Source organism: Stegostoma tigrinum, chromosome 17 (assembly GCF_030684315.1).
Source record: "Stegostoma tigrinum isolate sSteTig4 chromosome 17, sSteTig4.hap1, whole genome shotgun sequence".
Lineage (NCBI taxonomy): Eukaryota > Metazoa > Chordata > Chondrichthyes > Orectolobiformes > Stegostomatidae > Stegostoma > Stegostoma tigrinum.
The window spans coordinates 17,671,202-17,690,536 of NC_081370.1; the positions used below are offsets into that span (position 1 = coordinate 17,671,202).

The 19,335-nt window shown below is 40.8% G+C and overlaps 3 protein-coding genes across 3 annotated transcripts in view; 2 read left to right on the top strand and 1 right to left on the bottom strand.

The window, feature by feature from the left end:
• The window catches only part of LOC125459176 (transmembrane protein 80-like), a 23,857-nt gene extending 20,288 nt beyond the window's left edge, over positions 1–3,569 (top strand). Inside the window, exon 6 of the mRNA XM_048545223.2 lies at positions 316–3,569. Coding sequence (XP_048401180.1) covers positions 316–328 — 13 coding nt within the window. The 3' untranslated portion in view covers positions 329–3,569. The remainder of the gene's footprint in view (positions 1–315) is intronic.
• On the bottom strand, positions 2,162–18,579 carry sdhaf2 (succinate dehydrogenase complex assembly factor 2). Its single transcript, XM_048545222.2, has 4 exons — positions 18,399–18,579; positions 5,370–5,590; positions 3,452–3,561; positions 2,162–2,632 (listed from the first exon to the last, which is right to left on the bottom strand). The coding sequence occupies exons 1-4, from the start codon at positions 18,414–18,416 to the stop codon at positions 2,508–2,510; spliced, it is 474 nt and encodes a 157-aa protein (XP_048401179.1). The 5' UTR covers positions 18,417–18,579; the 3' UTR covers positions 2,162–2,507.
• Positions 18,580–18,594: 15 nt separating this feature from the next.
• The window catches only part of LOC125459171 (cleavage and polyadenylation specificity factor subunit 6-like), a 68,688-nt gene continuing 67,947 nt past the window's right edge, over positions 18,595–19,335 (top strand). The window contains exon 1 of the mRNA XM_048545207.2: positions 18,595–18,741. Within this exon, the coding sequence (XP_048401164.1) occupies positions 18,610–18,741 (132 nt within the window). The 5' untranslated portion in view covers positions 18,595–18,609. The remainder of the gene's footprint in view (positions 18,742–19,335) is intronic.

Below are 19,335 nucleotides of genomic sequence, written 5' to 3' on the forward strand. Positions count from 1 at the left end.
CCTCTCTTCTCTTCCCCTCACCCTCCTCCTTTCCTCCCATCTACCTTCACCACCTGTTCTCTCTTTCCTTCACTTAGCCCTCCAGTTCCCCATCCCTTTGGGTACATTGTATTCTTTCATTGCTAGATTGTCAAGTTGAATTCAGCAAAGGTTTATTGAATGGCTTTTGCCTGATCAACTCTTAATTGTCTGTACTGACTTCATTTTAAAACTAGTAGGAAGTATTGTTCAGTGTTTTGAATGAGGCAGGAGTCTCTCATTTTGATATTGGGAGTATTATGTATTATCATTGTATTTAACTTTTATTTTACCTAGGCTCTACACATGAAGTGACTGGAATGATGCATCTTTTCTTTGCGTCACCAAGACATTTCCACCATCAGGCGTTATTTGCAGTTGTCAATAGGACCAAATCAACACTTTTGTTTTAAAATTTAGCTTTTATTTTTGATGGGAAATTTGGGTAAGTTTCTGCCTTGTATGCCTATCTTTTTGGAAGCTTGTTGCCATGCAGATGCCCCATGTAGTCAATGACTAAGAGACACCCAGACAGTATTCTCCCCTTACTATTGCTCAGACTGGGAGCTGAGCTTATTGCGTGGAGTGAGTGTTGAACCTCTATCTGCTCAAGCTTTGTGTTCTGCAATGAATGACATCATTATGGTAACAGTTCAATGAAATGATTTTTTGCACAAGGTTGATTGTAAATTTAGCCCTGGAGGGAAATGGGATTTCCTGAACAGGAATAATTTTCAAGTCTGAAGGATGCTTGGATTATGAGATATAACAATTTTATATATATTTGTACCACAATAAAATCATTAATATGGACACAGGTCTAGATTAAATTTGTGGTTGTTCTATGGTGAGATGCATTTTTCACAACTATTTACCAACAGGAGAGATGCAGTAGTGGATACACAGATTTTGTGCCAAGTCCCCTTAGAACTGTGGGTAGACATCCAATGTTGGAGTCCCTATATTCAAATCTGGATTGTAATAAGATGAAGCCCTATTTACCATAGCAGAGGGAAAAATGAGATAATAAATCAAATAGATTTCTCTTATTGATAACTTCACACTAAGTAAGTGTACTAAAGTGTTGCTTTATATACTAGCAAATTTTTAGATAGCACAATTAGAGAGTTAGTGGTCATTATTGACTTAAAGGCAAACACTTTCTTGCCAAGATAATAAAATGTGAGGCTGGATGAACACAGCAGGCCAAGCAGCATCTCAGGAGCACAAAAGCTGACGTTTCGGGCCTAGACCCTTCATTTTTCAATTATGCAGATCTGATGGTGGCAAAGGCCTTTCAATACCTGAACAGGTCTTTGTTATAAACATCTGGGCACATACCTAGTTGGCTGTTCAAGTACAGCTATGATTAACTTTAGCCTTTTCAGTATCTGGGTCTCAGTTACAATTAGGAACAAGGGACTCGTTTCCCTTGTTCACATACAATAAATAGAGGATATGCATTTAATACAAGGTTACAAAAAAACTGGAAAATGGAATGCAGTGGTAATGTCCCTACGCCTGGACTAGGTTGAAGATCCACCTGCGTAAGCGGTGTGTAATAAAATCTCTGAACAGATTGATTAGGTAAAATAACTGGATGGAAAGCTTTTTTTTTGGCCAGCAAAGATGTGAAGGGCAAACATCCTTGTGTGCCATAACTTTTAAAATGCATTTGTATGATGTGGGTGCCATTGGCTAAGCCAGAATTTATTGGCCCTCTCTAAAAGCCCTTGAAAAGGAGATGATGAGCAACTTTCCTGAACCTTGAAGTGGTTGGAGTGAAGGGACATCCTCAGTGCAAATGAGAGGAGGTTCCAGTTTTTTAACTCAGCAACAGTGAGGAACAGTACAAGTCCAAGCATGGTGCAGTTGGTGGTGTTCCCGCATATCTGCTGATCTTGACTTCTAAAGGCACAGGTTTGGAGCGTGCAGTTGGAGAAGGAATATATGACGCTATAAGTAATTTGTGATTGGATGGTGGGTAAGGGGTGCTATACCAATGCCAAACATTAATCCCTTCTGAGATTCGATAACAGACCACAGGTGGATCTCAAGTAGTTTAGTAAATCGGGACGACATCATCCATATCTGCACCTAACCAAGGAGCTAGAAAATTTCAGATAATAGCAATCAGACCATCTTTCAGAAAATAAGCTTATTTATTTTCAAGATACTAGCTTAATTTTATTTTTATATATATAAAGCTATATAGAGGTCCTGTTCGGTGACAGATATTGAGACAGAAAGCAATCAGTTCCAACACGGAACTACTGATATTTCGAGGGGTGAAACTTTACTGTATAAGATCCCTCCAGCCCAGCACTCGGTATAAAGAGACAGTGATTCACTCACCTCAAAAATCACTTAATCACGAATTAGGTAATATTTGAAAATAGTAACCTTTGCTTATTTTTACTACAGATCAATTAAATAAAACCATGGAGAATCAGCAGTCCTCGTATGGGCAAAATAATTCAATTTTAAATCTACTTCTCAAATAGATAATCAAGAGCAGGCTGCCCAATCCTCTGCTCCATGTTGCGATTTTTAGTGAACTCTTTCAGCAAAGTCATTACTTCATTATCAAATTCTGGAGGAGTTGGCTTGGTTTCTGTTTGAATGAAGAAGATAAAAACAGACATATTAGAGATTCAGATTTTCAAACTTCAAATTGAACCAATGCCCTCTTCAGTCTACAAGCTCCACATTTCACATGCTGAACAGAAATAAAATTGGGTCATGTGCGCAGGGTGAATTTTTTCCCTTTCCTGAAGACATTCTTTTGGCTTTTGATACTATGGTCTTCAACAATGCTTCATTATCTGAGAAAATCTTTCATTTGTGTGCTTAGACAAAGGGCATCTAATGTTACAAGGAGCTGGGTAAAGTTATAAGACAAGCTACAAATACAAATTGGTGCAATACTAAATATTGTTTTCTTTGAATATAAGAACTTGAATATCTTTAATAGCTAATTGTTATGTCATAGCCAGACAAAAATAGTTTGAATTGCAGCAAATGACGAGTTAGCTAATCTCATCTGGTTTGAACTGTTAACATTTGCTTCAGTGCTAGCTTTGAATTCCCACTCCTTGGCACTTTGTCATGTTTCTAAGTGTACATTATCAACAGTGGTATCCTTTTTTCCCTTTGAGCATTGAGACAGTAGACTAATTAATATATTAATTTATGCCCAAGTTATCAGCCAGCAGTGCGGAGCAGAGCAGAGATATTTTGTTTTGTTCTGTACACATTAAAACTACACCAGACCACATTTAACCAAAGACCTGTTAGAGATTGGAAATATCTTTTGCAGTAATTTGAAACGTAAAAAAATTCTGAAGCCATCTATTTACCTTATAACGATTAGCTTACCTGAAAATTTGGGATGGGGATGGCAAAGAGTGACCATAGTTGAATATGTACATACCAGTTATCCAGTAGTAAATGTCCCAGTCATTGGTTGGTTGATTTATTAATTTATCGTACAAGCTCAGCTGGTTCTCTGTCATTTTGTTCAGATATTTTTTGGCAAAGAAACTGAAATAAAAAATTAATTAGGCATAATACATTGCAATGTGTTATTTTGCATAACTCAATGGCCATTGCACCATGGAGCAGATTACTTAAATGGACTCATCAGAACAGCGCTTCCTGATTTTCAATGCCTGACCTGAATGTTTCCAGCATGTTCTGTTTTATTTCGCTTTAAGCTGTGAATGTGGTGCCCGAGTCCAGGAAGGTTCTGAGGTCCAAGGGTTGGAGATCAGCCTTGGTCTAGGAATGCAATGGCTGAGATGGGAGAGGGTAATGATTGCCTCCTTTAGCTGGGATAGAGTACCTTTTTCCAGATTTGGGAGTTTGGTCTGTTCGGTTACAAATGAGGGTGACAGCTAGGGGAGTGCAGGCTGCAGCAGGGTTTAAGAAAGGGTTGGGGGGGAGCAAAAGGCATGTTGGGGATAAGGTGGTTGCACAAAGCTTATGGGTAAAGGAGGTTGTAATAGACGTGAGATTGGGGTGAGGTGAAGGTTGAAAAACTGAACAGAAAAGGAGGCTGTAAAGGAGAGAGAACGGTTTTAAATCAGTCAGCAACTCAGCTAATTTGGATGGGAGAACAGTAATATAACAGGTAATAAACTACTCATTAACTTGTAAGGAATTTAAGGAACTTCTATAATTGGGGGTAAAATAGTGGATCCTGCTGTTATCACCATTGTTAATTTTTAATTTATGTCTGAAATTGAGAACTGAGATGCTGTAAGTATGGTTTAACCATCTGATTTAAAAATTATCCAGTTTTATGCATATGTAATGCAAGCGCATTCACAGTGAGCTCGCCAGTCTATGGAAGTTATATTTCGGGTGATTTCTGTCCACGTGTAGAATGTGTATCAGTTACTTTTAAGCCAACAAAAGTATTTTTTGTTTATGTCAGTTTACCTGATAGGAATGTATAACAAGCAAAGGTTAAACAGATTGGGATGCTACTCATTGGAATTTAGAAGAATGGGACGTGATCCGGTTGAAATATATAGAATTCTTAAGCTTGACAGGATAAATGCTGAGAGAATGTTCCCCCTCGTGGCAGAGTCCAGGATCAGAAGGCATAGTCTCAGACGAAAGGGGTTCCAATATAAGACTAAGATGACGAATTTCTTCTGAAGGTTGAGTATCGTTGGAACTCCGTACCACAGAGAGCTATGGGGCAGAGAGCTTCGGTACATTTAGGGCTAAGAAAGATATGATTCTTGATTAATAGCACAATCAAGGATTATGGGGAAAGGGCAGGAAAGTAGATGTAAAGAATGTTGGATCAGCTATGATCCTACTGAATGTCAGAGCAGGCTTGAGGAACCAAATGGTCTACTCTTGTTCCTATTCCTTATATTCCTATAGTCTCAAATACTAGAAAATTAATGCTTGTGAGTTGGGAATTTAACAAAGGGTTGACAATTATTGAGGATATTGATGGATAATTCTAATTCTGCTTTTGCGAGAGTCCAAACATTAAATTTGTCATAAGAAATATAAAAGATATTGCTATGACACCTAATAAATGAGTTAAGTGAGAATGAAAATGTAGCCCCCCAAAATTGAAGAGTCCCTGAGAAAATCTCAGGAGGAGCCTTGGGGAAAAAAAAATTGACATCTACAAGACAGGTCCCAAATTGTGCTGTCAGGTCAGAACTGGATGGGGTTGAATACCTAATTAAGCTAAATGGCACTGTAAACAATTGGGGGAAAAATGTGATATAACCATATAATGATGCCATCACCAGATAATTATATGCTAAAGCAGGTGATAAGTCACAGAACAAGTCCATCTTGAAATTCAAGGTCATTTTTACCTCAGTATGATGCAGTTCTCTAGCATTCCTCGCTTGCGGCTCTCATAGAGCAAGCGTGCTCGCTTTGTATCTACTGGTTCGTCGGTTCGCTCTTCCCACGGAGGCAGCAGTATCTGAAAGATGTCTTTCATTTCATCATCAGGAGTATCTCCACGATATGCTCGGACAGAACAAGCACTGAGTATAGCACGGGTAACACTCTGTCTGGACAGATTAAGAACCTGGAAAAGAACAGAATGGATATTCTATCAAGCCTTAGGTTATGAATTGTTTTCTCATTATTTATATTTGTCAAAATAACTGAAGTTACAGCATGTCAAACAAACAGATTCCCAGAGTTTTATCATTTTTGACCAGGTTACTACTAAGCATGAAGTAGTCTTGCTGACTGTGTGTGTAGTCAGTCACCTACCAATGGTGACACAGTAAATTAAGATGTTTCACACAGACAGAAATACGTATTCACACAGGTCCCTCTTGCTTTTTGAGCTAGAAGGTACACTGTTACAACCATCCATCTTAACAAATTTAGGCACAGTTGTTACTTGTTACAACTAGTATTGAGCTGTGATGGATTTAAGGTGGCAAGTCCTGTTAAGAAAAAGTAAAATAATTTTGATCTATATTTTATTCACCTCATTGAAATAAACTAAAGTAAATGAACCAAATTATTGTTTATGATCCCTCAGATTTTTCCAAACAGCATTAGAACATAGAACAATACAGTGCAGAACAGGCCCTTCGGCCCTCGATGTTGTGCCGACCTGTGAACTAATCTAAGCCCCTCCCCCTACACTATCCCATCATTATCCATATGCTTATCCAAGGACTGTTTAAATGCCCCTAATGTGGCTGAGTTAACTACATTGGCAGGCAGGGCGTTCCACGCCCTTACCACTCTCTGAGTAAAGAACCTGCCTCTGACATCTGTCTTAAATCTATCACCCCTCAATTTGTAGCTATGCCCCCTTGTACAAGCTGAAGTCATCATCCTCGGAAAAAGACTCACTGTCCACCCTATCTAATCCTCTGATCATCTTGTATGTCTCTATTAAATCCCCTCTTAGCCTCCATCTCTCCAATTAGAACAGACCCAAGTCCCTCAGCCTTTCTTCATAGGGCCTGCGCACCAGACCAGGCAACATCCTGGTAAATCTCCTCTGCACCTTTTCCAATGCTTCCACATCCTTCCTGTAATGGGGCGACCAGGGCTGCGCCAGCGTTTTGTACAGTTGGAGCATGACATCACGGCTCCGGAACTCAATCCCTCTACCAGTAAAACCTAACACGCCGTAAGCCTTCTTAACAGCACTATCAACCTGGTTGGCAACTTTCAGGGATCTATGTACATGTACACCAAGATCCCTCTGCACATCCACACTACCAAGAATCTTTCCATTGACCCAGTATTCTGCCTTCCTATTATTCCTCCCAAAGTGAATCACCTCCCATTTATCCGTATTAAACTCCATTTGCCACCTTTCAGCCCAATTCTGCAGTTTATCCAAGTCTCCCTGCAACCTGCAACATTCTTCCACACTGTCCATCACTCCACTGACTTTAGTGTCATCTGCAAACTTACTAACCCATCCACCTATGCCTGCATCCAAGTCATTTATGAAGATGACAAACAGCAGCGGTCCCAAAACAGATCCTTGAGGCACACCATTAGTAACCGGATTCCAGGCTGAATATTTTCCATCAACCACCACTCGTTGCCTTCTTACAGAAAGCCAGTTTCTAATCCAAACTGCTAGATCTCCCTCAATCCCGTGCCTCGGTATTTTCTCCAATAGCCTACCATGTGGAACCTTATCAAAGGCTTTACTGAAGTCCATGTGCATCACGTCAATTGCCCTTCCCTCATCCATATGCTTGGTCACCTTCTCAAAGAACTCAATGAGGGTTGTTAGACACAACCTGCCCTTGACGATCCATGCTATTTCCAATCAAATTGTTGCTTGCTAGATGATTATAAATCCTATCCTTTATAATCCTTTCCAAAACTTTTCCTACAACAGACGAGGCTCATAGGTCTATAATTACCTGGGTCATCCCTACTGCCCTTCTTGAACAAGGGCAGAACATTTGCAATCCTCTTCATGCTAACATTCCGAGGTGCTTCAGAGGCACAATCAGACAAAGGAAAAATGTTGCTGAGTCACAGGAGGTCATATTAGTGAATATTTTAAGTTGAAAGATCCTTTGGAAATGTTCCAAAGAAGAGTCTTTGGACTCAAAATCATAACTATGTTTCTGTCTTTATTGATGTTGCCAGTCCTGGTAGGTCTCCAATATTCTGTTTTTACTTAAGTGTGAATCTTAAAGCAACTGTTGATGACTGGGAACCATTGTAGGTCAGAAAGAACAGGGGTGACAGGCAAGTCACATCTAGTACAGGATAGGATGTGGCAGAGATTGCATTACAGTTCTGCCTCAGGGGTTTTAACACAGAACAATACACTACAGAAACAGGCCCCTCAGCCCATGTCTGTTCCGACCACGATGCTAATCTAAACTAACCCCATCTGCCTGCACGTGGTCTGTATCCCTCTGTTCTCTGCCTGTTCATGTCTGTCTAAATGATTTTTCAACTTTGCTAAAATTTCTGCTACTACCACCTCCCTTGGCAGTGTGTTTCAGGCTCTTATGACCCTCTGTGTAAAACAAACCTTTCCTCACACATTGCCTTCAAACTTCTCCCTCCTCACCTTAATCTATGTCCCCTGGTATTTTCTATTTCAACCTGGGAAAGAAATTCCGATTATCCATGTCTCTTATAATTTTACATATTCCTATCAGTTTGTCCTGATGTGGTGGGTGCCTTGAACACACTCCCAGGGAAGGTGGCAGAAGCAGAAACATTAACAAATTTAAAAAGCATTTAGCCAGACACATAAACAGACAGAGGATAGAGGGATACAGTCTATAGAACAGCATCGTGGGTGGCACAGACATGATGGGCCAAAGAGCATGTTTCTGTTCTGCACGGTAACCAAGACCGTGACCTGAATATTAATGGTATTTGACATTTAGCAGGGACAGACAAAATGGGAAAGAGTGGGAGTAAGGGGCTGGATCAATGTGTTAGTGAGAAAGGATCTTCAATCAGAAGAACAGAATGTAAAATCTGTTTGGGCGGAGCTAAGAAATAGCAATGGCAGCAAGCATTGGTAGGAGTGGTTAATAGGCCACCAAGCCATAGTGGGATAGTCTTCACATGGTCTGGATAAATCTAATAATCACTAATATTGTGGAGGAAGAATTCCTGGAACATGTTTGGGATTGCTTCAGATTGCTCAGGAACCAACTAGGCACGTACTATTTTGGATGTAGCATTACACAATGGGGAAAGGATAATTAATAATCTTGGAAAAGAACCTTTATTAGAATAGCGATCATACTATGACAGAATTTTCCATTAAGTTCGAAAAAGTTGTAGTTCAATTTGAAATGAGGACCTTAAATCAAAACTTTCTAACTTTTAAGGTATGAGGAGTATGTTGGCTGTGTATTGATAAAATAGGTTAAAAGGTTTGGCAGTAAATAAGAAATGGGCTAGTGTCTAAACAATTAATATTTGATTTTCAAAAGCACACATTTCTTTAAAGCAACACCGACCACCAAAAGCCATGGCTAAAAGAAAAACTAAAAATAGTAATAAATAAAAAGGGAAGCGGCCAGAACAAGTTGTAAGCCTGAAGATTGACAGTGTTAGAATTTGGCAAAGAATTTGAATCCAAAATAGCAGAAACATAAATGTGTTGAAAAGCTTCTATATGTATGTAAAAAAAAATCAGTAATAGGCAGAGACAAAAAAATACTTGTCGGTGTTGACGGAGGAAGTCACAAGAAATTTTCCTGAAATTATCATTCAAGGGTCGAATGATACTGTGGAATTGAAAGAAGTCAGTATTAGTAAAACAAGCAGTACTGAAGAAATTAATGGGATGAAAGTTGACAAATCCTGCGGACCCTGTGATCTCCACCCAAGAATGTTGTAAGAGATGATGCACTGATGATCGTTTTACAAAATTTGATAAATTCTGCAATGGTGTCTGACATTTATAAAGTTGCAAATGTAATCCCACTGTTTATGGGAGGAGGAAGGGAGAAAACTGAGAATTACAGAACTAATTGTAGTAGTAGGGGAAATACTTGAGAATCTATTACAAAGGATGTAAATGATAAGATATTGAAAAAAATAAGTGTCTGATTGGACAGTCAACATGGATTTATGAAGGGAATATAATATTTAACAAACCTAATGGAATATTTTTAAAGATGTTCACAGCTGAGTCAATAATAGGGAACCTGTGTTGTGATACTGGTGTATTTGGATTTTCAGAAGGCTTTTGCTAAATTCCCATACAAGAGCTTAGGAAACAAAATTAAAGCATGGTCAGTATGACCGAAATGATGATTGGTTAATAGGCAGAAACCAGAGAGTAAAAACAAATCAGAGATAATGGGAACTGCAGATGCTGGAGAATCCAAGATAACAAAGTGTGAAGCTGGATGAACACAGCCGGCCAAGCAGCATCTCAGGAGCACAAAAGCTGACATTTCAGGCCGAGACCCTTCATCAGAGAGGGGGACGGGGAGAGGGTTCTCAAATAAAAAGAGAGAGTGGGAGGCGGACCGAAGATGGATAGAGAAGATAGTTGGGGAGGGGATAGGTCAGTCCGGAGAGGACGAACAGGTCAAGGAGGCGGGATGAGGTTAGTAGGTGGGAAATGGAGGTGTGGCTTGAGGTGGGAGGAGGGATAGGTGAGAGGAAGAACAGGTTAGGGAGGCGGGGATGAGCTGGGCTGGTTTTGGGATGCAGTGGGTGGAGGGGACGAGCTGGGCTGGTTTTGGGATGCAGTGGGGGAGAAGGAGATTTTAAAGCTTGTGAAGTCCACATTGATACCATTGGGCTGCAGGGTTCCCAAGCGGAATATGAGTTGCTGCAACCTTCGGGTGGCATCATTGTGGCACTGCAGGAGGCCCATGATGGACATGTCGTCTAAGGAATGGGAGGGGGAGTTAAAATGGTTCGCAACTGGGAGGTGCAGTTGTTTATTGCAAAGTGGTCCCCAAGCCTCTGCTTGGTTTCCCCAATGTAGAGGGAGCCATCATTCTCAGTGGGTTATTACGAGGATCAATGTTTGGATTCTAGTTGTTCACAAACTACATCAATAATTTAGATGTGGGGCCAAATGTAACATTTTCAATTTTGCAGATGATACAAAACTTACAGGGAATGTGAGTTCTGTGGAGCAGGCAAAGTGGCCTCAAAGGAATTTATTCAGGCTGAGTGAGTGGACAGCAGCAGGAAGGATGGAGTATAAAGTATGAGGTTATTCACTTTGATAGGATGAACGAAGGTGCAGACTTTTTGTTAAATGAGAGATTGGAAAGTGTTGATTTCCAAAGGGGCCTAGATGTACTTATTCATAGCCACTGAATGCTAGCATTCAGGTGTAGAAAGCAATTTAAAAGGCAAATGGTATGTTAGCTTTTTTCTCCAAGATGATGAATACAGGATCAAAGAAATCTTGCTTAAGTTGGAGGAAATACTGGTGAGATCACACCTGGAGTATTGTGTGCTCTTGTGGTCCTGTTGCTGGGATATACTTCCCATCGCAGCAAAGCAGCAGGCGTTCACCGAACAGATTTCTGGGATGCTGGGGCTGTTCTATAAGAGGCTGGGCCTGAAATATCTGAAATTTGCAAGAATGTGAAGCAGCAATGTGGTTGACTCTGAACTGCCTTCTGAGCAATTACGGATAGGCAATAAATGCAGCCTAGCTAACGATAACCTCATCCCCTTAATTAATAAAAAAAACTCATAGAAACTTGCAAAATTCTTAAAGATTTACAGTAGTTTCAGAAAGGATGAATAATAAAGTTAAATAATAAATAGGTCTTATTAGATGTCTCTTTCAAAATGCCTGCAGAAGTACAATGTGCCACAGCTCTCTGGCGTAGAGAATTCCAAATATTCTTCAATTTACCAATTCTGATCGACTACATATTCTCCACTGTTAGTGGTGAAAACCTCAGCAATCTGGACTCAAAATCTTTACACGGACCTTGTCATTTCAATCCTCCATGAACAACCTCCTTAAAATGTGCTTCAACTGCAATATTTCACAACTGGCTTGTCTACTTTTATGTGCATTGAATGGATGCAATCTGAATGTTTAAAACCTGGGCAAATTAAGTTTGTTAAAGAGAGAGGAACCTACAGCAAAGAAGCAGGGCATTCAGTCCACCATGCCCGTATTTGTCCTTTGAAAGATAAATTGTGCTTAATCCCACACCTTCCACTCTTTGTCCAACTTCCTCACACTCAAAACCTGCCAACTGATTTCTTCCACTATCTTTTCAGACAGAACAGTTCAGATTCTGGCAGCTGTCTGGAGCGAAGCTTTTCTTTTATTTGAGGAGTTGATGAGAACCCGAACCTGTTTTTGAACATAGGGATGTGGGAGTAGGTCATTCAACTCCTTGAGCATGTTAGGCCATTCTAGATCATAACTGATCATATGTCTCAATACCATATTACCACATGATTCCCATACCCTTCTGTGGATACTAACTAGCAATAAAACAATCTATTTTGAACATACTTAGTGACTGAGTTTCCACAGCTCTTTGGCATAGAGAATTCCAAATATTCATCACACTCTGGGTGAAGAAGTTTGTCCTTGCGTCAATCCTTATTTTTTACCTTTTAATGAAGTTAAAGGGAAAGTGAGAATAAGAGAGGTTAAGAAAGACAACAGAATCAACAGAGCAGAAAACTCAAGAACGGATCGCACAGTATGGCCAAGTGAAATAGGGATTGATAGGAAGCGTGAGGGGAGAAACAAATTAAAAATATTATATATGAATGCATGAAGCATAAGAAATAAGGTGGATGAGCTTGACGCTCAATTGGAAGTTGGCAAGTATGATGCTGTGGGGATAACTGAGACGTGGCTTCAAGTGGACAGGGCCTGGGAAATGAATATTCAAGGCTACACGTGCTATCGAAAGGACAGACTGGTGGGCAGAGGAGGTGGGGTAGCCCTGTTGGTGAGGAATGATATTCGGTCCCTTGCAAGGGAGGACATAGAGTCAGGAGATGTAGAGTCAGTATGGATAGAGCTGAGAAATTCTAAGGGTAGAAAAACCCTATTGGGAGTTATCTACAGGCCCCCAAACAGTAGTCAGGAGGTAGGGTGCAGGTTGAATCAAGAGTTGAAATTGGCCTGTCACAAAGGTATCACTACAGTTGTTATGGGAGATTTCAACATGCAGGTAGACTGGGAGAATCAGGATGGTACTGGGCCCCAAGAAAGGGAGTTTGTAGAGTGCCTCCGAGATGGATTCTTAGAACAGCTTGTACTGGAGCCTACCAGGGAGGAGGCCATTCTGGATCTGGTGTTGTGCAATGAACCAGATTTGATCAAGGACCTCAAAGTAAAGGAGCCGTTAGGAGGTAGTGACCATAATATGATAAGTTTTAATTTGCAGTTTGAGAGGGAGAAGGGAGAATCGGATGTGTCAGTATTGCAGTTGAATAAAGGGAACAATGGAGCTATGAGGGAGGACCTGGCCAAAGTTCAGTGGTACAATACCCTAGCAGGGATGGCAGTGGAACAACAATGGCAGGTATTTCTGGATATAATGCAGAAGGTGCAGGATCAGTTCATACCAAAGAGGAAGAAAGATCCCAAGGGGAGACGGGGGCAGCCGTGGCTGACGAGGGAAGTTAAGGACTGTATAAAAATAAAAGAGTAGTATAACATAGCAAAGATGAGTGGGAAGCCAGAGGACTGGGAAGCTTTTAAAGAGCAACAGCGGATAACTAAAAAGGCTATACACAGAGAAAAAACGAGCTATGAAGGAAAACTGGCCAAAAATATAAAGGAGGATAGTAAAAGCTTTTTTAGGTATGTGAAAAGAAAAAAAATGGTTACGACTAAAATTGGGCCCTTGAAGTCAGAAACAGGTGAATTTATTATGGGGAGCAAGGAAATGGCAGATGAGTTGAATAGGTACTTTGGATCTGTCTTCACTAGGGAAGACACAAGCAATCTCGCAGATGCAGTAGTGGCTGAAGGACCGAGGGTAATGGACGAACTGAAGGGTATTTATATTAGGCAGGAAATGGTGTTGGATAGACTGTTAGGTTTGAAGGCTGATAAGTCCCCGGGACCTGATGGTCTGCATCCCAAGGTACTTAAGGAGGTGGCTCTAGAAATTGTGAATGCGTTGGTAATTATTTTCCAAGGTTCTATAGATTCAGGATCAGTTCCTGCGGATTGGAGGGTGGCAAATGTTGTCCCACTTTTCAAGAAAGGAGGGAGAGAGAAAACAGGAAATTACAGACCGGTTAGCCTGACGTCAGTGGTGGGAAAGATGCTGGAATCAATTATAAAAGATGAAATTACGACTCATTTGAATAGCAGTAACAGAATAGGTCAGAGTCAGCATGGATTTACGAAGGGGAAATCGTGCTTGACTAATCTTCTGGAAATTTTTGAGGATGTATCTATGAAGATGGATAAGGGAGAACCAGTGGATGTAGTGTACCTGGACTTTCAGAAAGCCTTTGATAAAGTCCCGCATAGGAGATTGGTGAACAAAATTAAGGCACATGGTATTGGGGGCAAAATACTGAGTTGGATTGAAAATTAGCTGGCTGACAGGAAGCAAAGAGTAGTGATAAACGGGTCCCTTTCGGAATGGCAGGCGTGGGTACCACAAGGTTCGGTGCTGGGACCGCAGCTGTTTACGATATATATTAATGATATAGACAAAGGCGTTAGAAGTAATATTAGCAAATTTGCTGATGACACAAAGTTGGGTGGCAGTGTGAAATGTGAGGAGGATGTTATTAGAATACAGGGTGACTTGGACAGGCTAGGTGAGTGGACGGATGCATGGCAGATGCAGTTTAATGTGGATAAATGTGTGGTTATACACTTTGGTGGCAAGAACAGGAAGGCAGATTACTATCTCAATGGAGTCAAGTTAGGTAAAGGGGAAGCACAACGAGATCTAGGTGTTCTTGTACATCAATGAAAGCAAGCATGCAGGTACAGCAGGTAGTGAAGAAAGCTAATAGCATGCTGGCCTTCATCACAAGAGGAATTGAGGACAGGAGCGAAGAGGTCCTTCTGCAGCTGTACAGGGCCCTGGCGAGACTGCACCTGGAGTATTGTGTGCAGTTTTGGTCTCCCAATTTGAGGAAGGACATTCTTGCTATTGAGGGAGTGCAGCGTAGGTTCACAAGGTCAATTCCCGGAATGGCGGGACTATCAACTGTTGAAAGATTGGAGCGACTGGGCTTGTATACTGTTGAGTTTAGAAGGATGAGAGGGGATCTGATTGAGATGTATAAGATTATTAAGGGATTGGACACTGTGGAGGCAGGAAGCATGTTTCCGCTGATCGGTGAGTCCAGGATCAGAGGACACAGTTTAAAAATAAGGGGTAGGCCATTTAGAACAGAGTTGAGGAAAAACTTCTTCACCCAGAGAGTGGTGGATATATGGAATGCTCTGCCCCAGAAGGCAGTGGAGGCCAACTCTCTGGATGCTTTCAAGAAAGAGATAGACAGAGCTCTTAAAGATAGTGGAATCAAGGGTTATGGGGAGAAGGCAGGAACAGGATACTGATTGTGGATGATCAGCCATGATCATAATGAATGGTGGTGCTGGCTTGAAGGGCCGAATGGCCTACTCCTGCACCTATTGTCTATTGTTTCAGATTCTCTAATTTTACGAAAGGAGGCAAAACGGCACGTTGTACTTCTGCAGGCATTTTGAAAGAAACATCTAATAAGACCTATTTATTATTTAACTTTATTATTGACCAGATTGCATTGAATCTAATTTTACCATCCTTTGAAGCAAAGCATTATTTTAAACATCAAGGGCTCTGATTAAAACTGAAATTCGTTTTTGCCATAAATGACCTATTTCACATTTCCGATTTTTTTTAAATTTCAGATTTCTAGTATTTAAATCAGGTATTGTGATGTTAAATTGTGTCAGTTATAGCTTTCATTAAAAACAGCCATATTGTGGAACGTATTCCAAAAATGCTGGTAAAGAAAGAATTTTAAAGTTGCACCCACGGCAGAATTCAATCGGAATGGTAGAGAATGTTTCCTCTTTCTTTCATAGTATAGAATCAGGAGTATGCCATTTGGTCATTCAATTCAATCATGACTTCTGATCATTTAACTACAATTACCAGACTGCCTTGACTATATAATACTCATTCAAAAAAATCTTACTTTGAATATTTTTAATTGAACAACAACCACAGACTTTTGTGGAAGTGAACTTCAGATTTCCACTACCATTTGCTGTGGAAAAAGTGGTTCACAGATATCCTCATTCTCATTTTGCAGAATTGTGACATCTTTCTTTGGAGATGCTGCAGGAAGAAATACCACAGGATCATTGCTGATCTGATAATCCTCAACTCCACTTGCCCGCCCTTTTCCCCAGAACCCTTGATTCTCTTACCAACTAAAATCTCTCAACTTGGATAATCACAGAGCCTCAACAGCCCTCCAAGGTGAAGAATTCCATAGATTCACTATCTCCTGAGAAAAGAAATTCTTCGTCATCTGTCTTAAATCGGTTACCTCTTAAACTGATACTCCCAGTCCTAGATTCTCTCACAAGGGTAAACAACCTATCCACATCCATTCTGTCAAACCCCCTAGGAACCTTATGTATTTGATTCTTCTAAACTCCAGTGAGGGGAAAAAACCTAACTTGCTCAACCTCTTCCCATAAAAAAATCCCTTCATGTCTAGGATTAACTAAATTAATCTTCTCTGGACTGTCTTCAATGCCAGCATATATCTTCTTTGATAAGGGATCAAAACAGTTTGCAAAATTTGACGTGTAATCTAACGAGTATCTTGTATCATTTTATCACTTCCCTTACCTCATTCTCTTTGAAACAAAGGCTTAGAGCCCACAATGCCCATCTTATTGCTCACTGAACTTGGATGCTAGCTTTTTGTGATTCACACTCAAGGTCACCCAAATCCCTCTCTGCTGCAACTTTCTGCAGTTTCCCCATTTCAATAATTGTGCGCATACCTTGACATTTTCCCACATTATATTTTATCTACTGAGTTTCAACCCACTCACACCTTGCCAATATCTCTCTGTCAACTGTGACATCCTCACTAACAGCCTCCCCACCTATTTTTGTGTCAATCACAAAATTGACAACAGTACATGTACTTCTGCCAAGTACCCAGTCACTAATATATTGTAAATAAATGTGGACACAACACTGATACCTGTGGTGCTCCACTAATTACAAGTCGCCATCCTGAAAATGTCTCCTTTAGCTCAACTCTCTATTTTCTATTAGTTTGTAAATTTCCTGTGCAAGCTGACATATTACTCCCAACATCACGGAGCCCTTATTAAGTAGCCTGATGTGCAGTACCTTGTCAAACACCTTTTGGAATTTGGTTCCCCTTTGTCTATCCGACTTGTTACTTCCTCAAAAAATTCTAATAATGTGTCAGGTGTGATTTCCCCTTCATGAAGCAATGCTGACCCTGCTTAACTATATTTTGTATTTTTAAATGCTCTGCTATTGCATTCTTTCTTACAGACTAACATTTTCCCAATAATAGATTGGGAATCTAACTGGTCTATAGAATCCGGTTTTGGTGTTCCCTTTTTGAAGGAATGTTACATTGACAGTTTTCCAATCCTCTGGCACTTTTCTAGAATTTAAGGATTATCGGAAGATTACTACCAGTACACCTATTCCCTCTGAAGCTACTTCTTTTGATAATGTACAACCTATCAGGACCAGAAGATTAAATCAGGCTTTAACATGCAAAAACAGAAGTTGCTGGAGAAACAGGGCAGGTCTGGCAGCATCTATTGGAGACATAAGAATTAATGTTGAGAGACCAGTGACCCTTCTGAAAGAGGCTGCCAGATCTGAATTTCTCCAGAAATTTTTATTTTTGTGTACATCAGATCTCCAGCATCCGCAGTTCTTCATTTAACCAGCCTTTAGCTGCAATCATTTCCCTAATACTTTTGTCTAGTGATAGATATTATATTCATTTCCTCTCAATCCTTGATTATTTCATATCTTTGGTGACTCCACTGAAGTTCTCAATTCTCGTCAGAGTTACACAGCACGGAATCAGACCTTTCGGTCCAACTTGCCTGCACTGACCAGCAATCCCAATCTGACCTAATCCAATTTGCCAGCATTTTGGCCCATATCCCTTTAACCTTTCCTATTCATGTACCCATCCAAATGCCTTTTAAGTATTGTAATTGTACCTTCCTTCACCACTTCCTCTGGCAGCTCTTTCCATACACACATGGTCCTCTGCATGAAAAAACTTATCCCTCAAGACTTTTTAAAAATCTTTCCCCCTCACCTTAAATCTATGCCCTCAGTTTTGGACCCCCGCCACCCCAGGAAAAATAATTTGGTTATTCACCCTACCCATGCCCCTCGTGATTTTCTAAACCTTTATAAGATCACCCCTCAGCTTCCCATGCTCCAGGGGGAAAAAAAAGGCCTAACCTATTAAGAGATAACACAGTGTAGAGCTGGATGAACACAGCAGGCCAAGCAGCACCTTAGGAGCACAAAAGCTGACATTTCAAGTCTAGACCCTTCCTCAGAAATTCTAGACTTGAAACGTCAGCTTTCCTGCTCCTAAGATGCTGCTTGACCTGTGTTCATCCAGCTCTCTACACCTTGGAATCTCGGATTCTCCAGCATCTGCAGTTCCCATTATCCCTAGCCTATTAAGCTCTCCTTGTATCTCAAAGGACTAAGGTTAGATTAAAATTGAATCTTTTGCGACCTGAGGGAACATAGGCCGAGTTTGTACAACTTGTCCTTGGATCTTAACCCTTTTACCCTCAGCATGTTTTTTTTCTAAATGTGCGCAGCGCTGCAGCCTTTCCAAGACCAATAATACAGTTCCCGAGAGTTCAAGTGAAAACAGGTCTTTTTTTTGCCGTTTTTACTCACACTCTGCACCACCGACATCTTTCAACACCTCTAAGGTGATAAAATTTCTCCAGGCTCACCGGAAAGTAGCGAGAGGCGAAAAACAATTAAAATTTACTTTGCTAAAGAGAGAACCGATTGAATACAGTGCAGGGGCGGACGTTAGCTCCAAGCGTCAACAGCGGGGCGGAAGCAAGTTCCTTGTTCGCGGCCAGAAGGGTCCGTGTCGTCAATGCAGTTGGTTTTAGGTCCGTCGCTGAAAGGAGTCCGGGGGTTTGATTGTCCGTGTGCGCGCGGCGCGTCTGGTGGAATGGCCGAGGGAGCCGATCTGATCGACATTTACGCGGATGAAGAGTTTAATCAGGTGGGTGAGTTGGAGTATAGGGTTTGAGCCGAGTTATGAGGAGGTGGAGGTATTGAGCTGAGTCTTGGGCAACAGAATAAGGCCGGGATTGGAACGCAGGCCTTGGATTGTGGCTCGAGTTAGGGGAACCGGGTGAACCTTTTTACTGGCCCATGAGCTGAAATAACTGCTGCCAGTGAATCGCCTGCTTCAGGTCACATCGGGTTTGAGGCCTGCCTGGGATCTCTCTGAGCAAAAGCAAAGCTTCAAATGTTAAAGCAAATGGCTAGCATTCACTTTTACCGAACTTAAACGTAAAGAGTGCTGGCCTTGGATCTTCATGTTGAAGTTTTCAAATATTTATAAAATAATTACAGTTGTGTGAAATAACTTGTCGTGGGGAGTTTGGAAGCAGCATATAGGCAGAGGCCACTTACTGAAAGACTGTTTAAAAATAAAGAGACAAATTAGAAAATAAAATGAATCACAATTTGCTGGCATATGCAGTTGTTGCGCCGACATTTTAGGAAGGGAAAAGATAGGTTCAAGGCTTGGATTTTCACCTTTGAGATATTAATTATTTGCTGAAGTGTTTGATGAATGTGTACGTGGTTT

Excerpts from the sequence above, each read along its gene's own strand:
- sdhaf2 (XM_048545222.2), bottom strand. Across the intron at positions 3,562-5,369 it reads GAGAACTGCATCATACTGAG|TTTCTTTGCCAAAAAATATC; the intron begins GTAAAAATGACC and ends TTTTTATTTCAG. Across the intron at positions 2,633-3,451 it reads CATTTACTACTGGATAACTG|AAACCAAGCCAACTCCTCCA; the intron begins GTATGTACATAT and ends TCATTCAAACAG.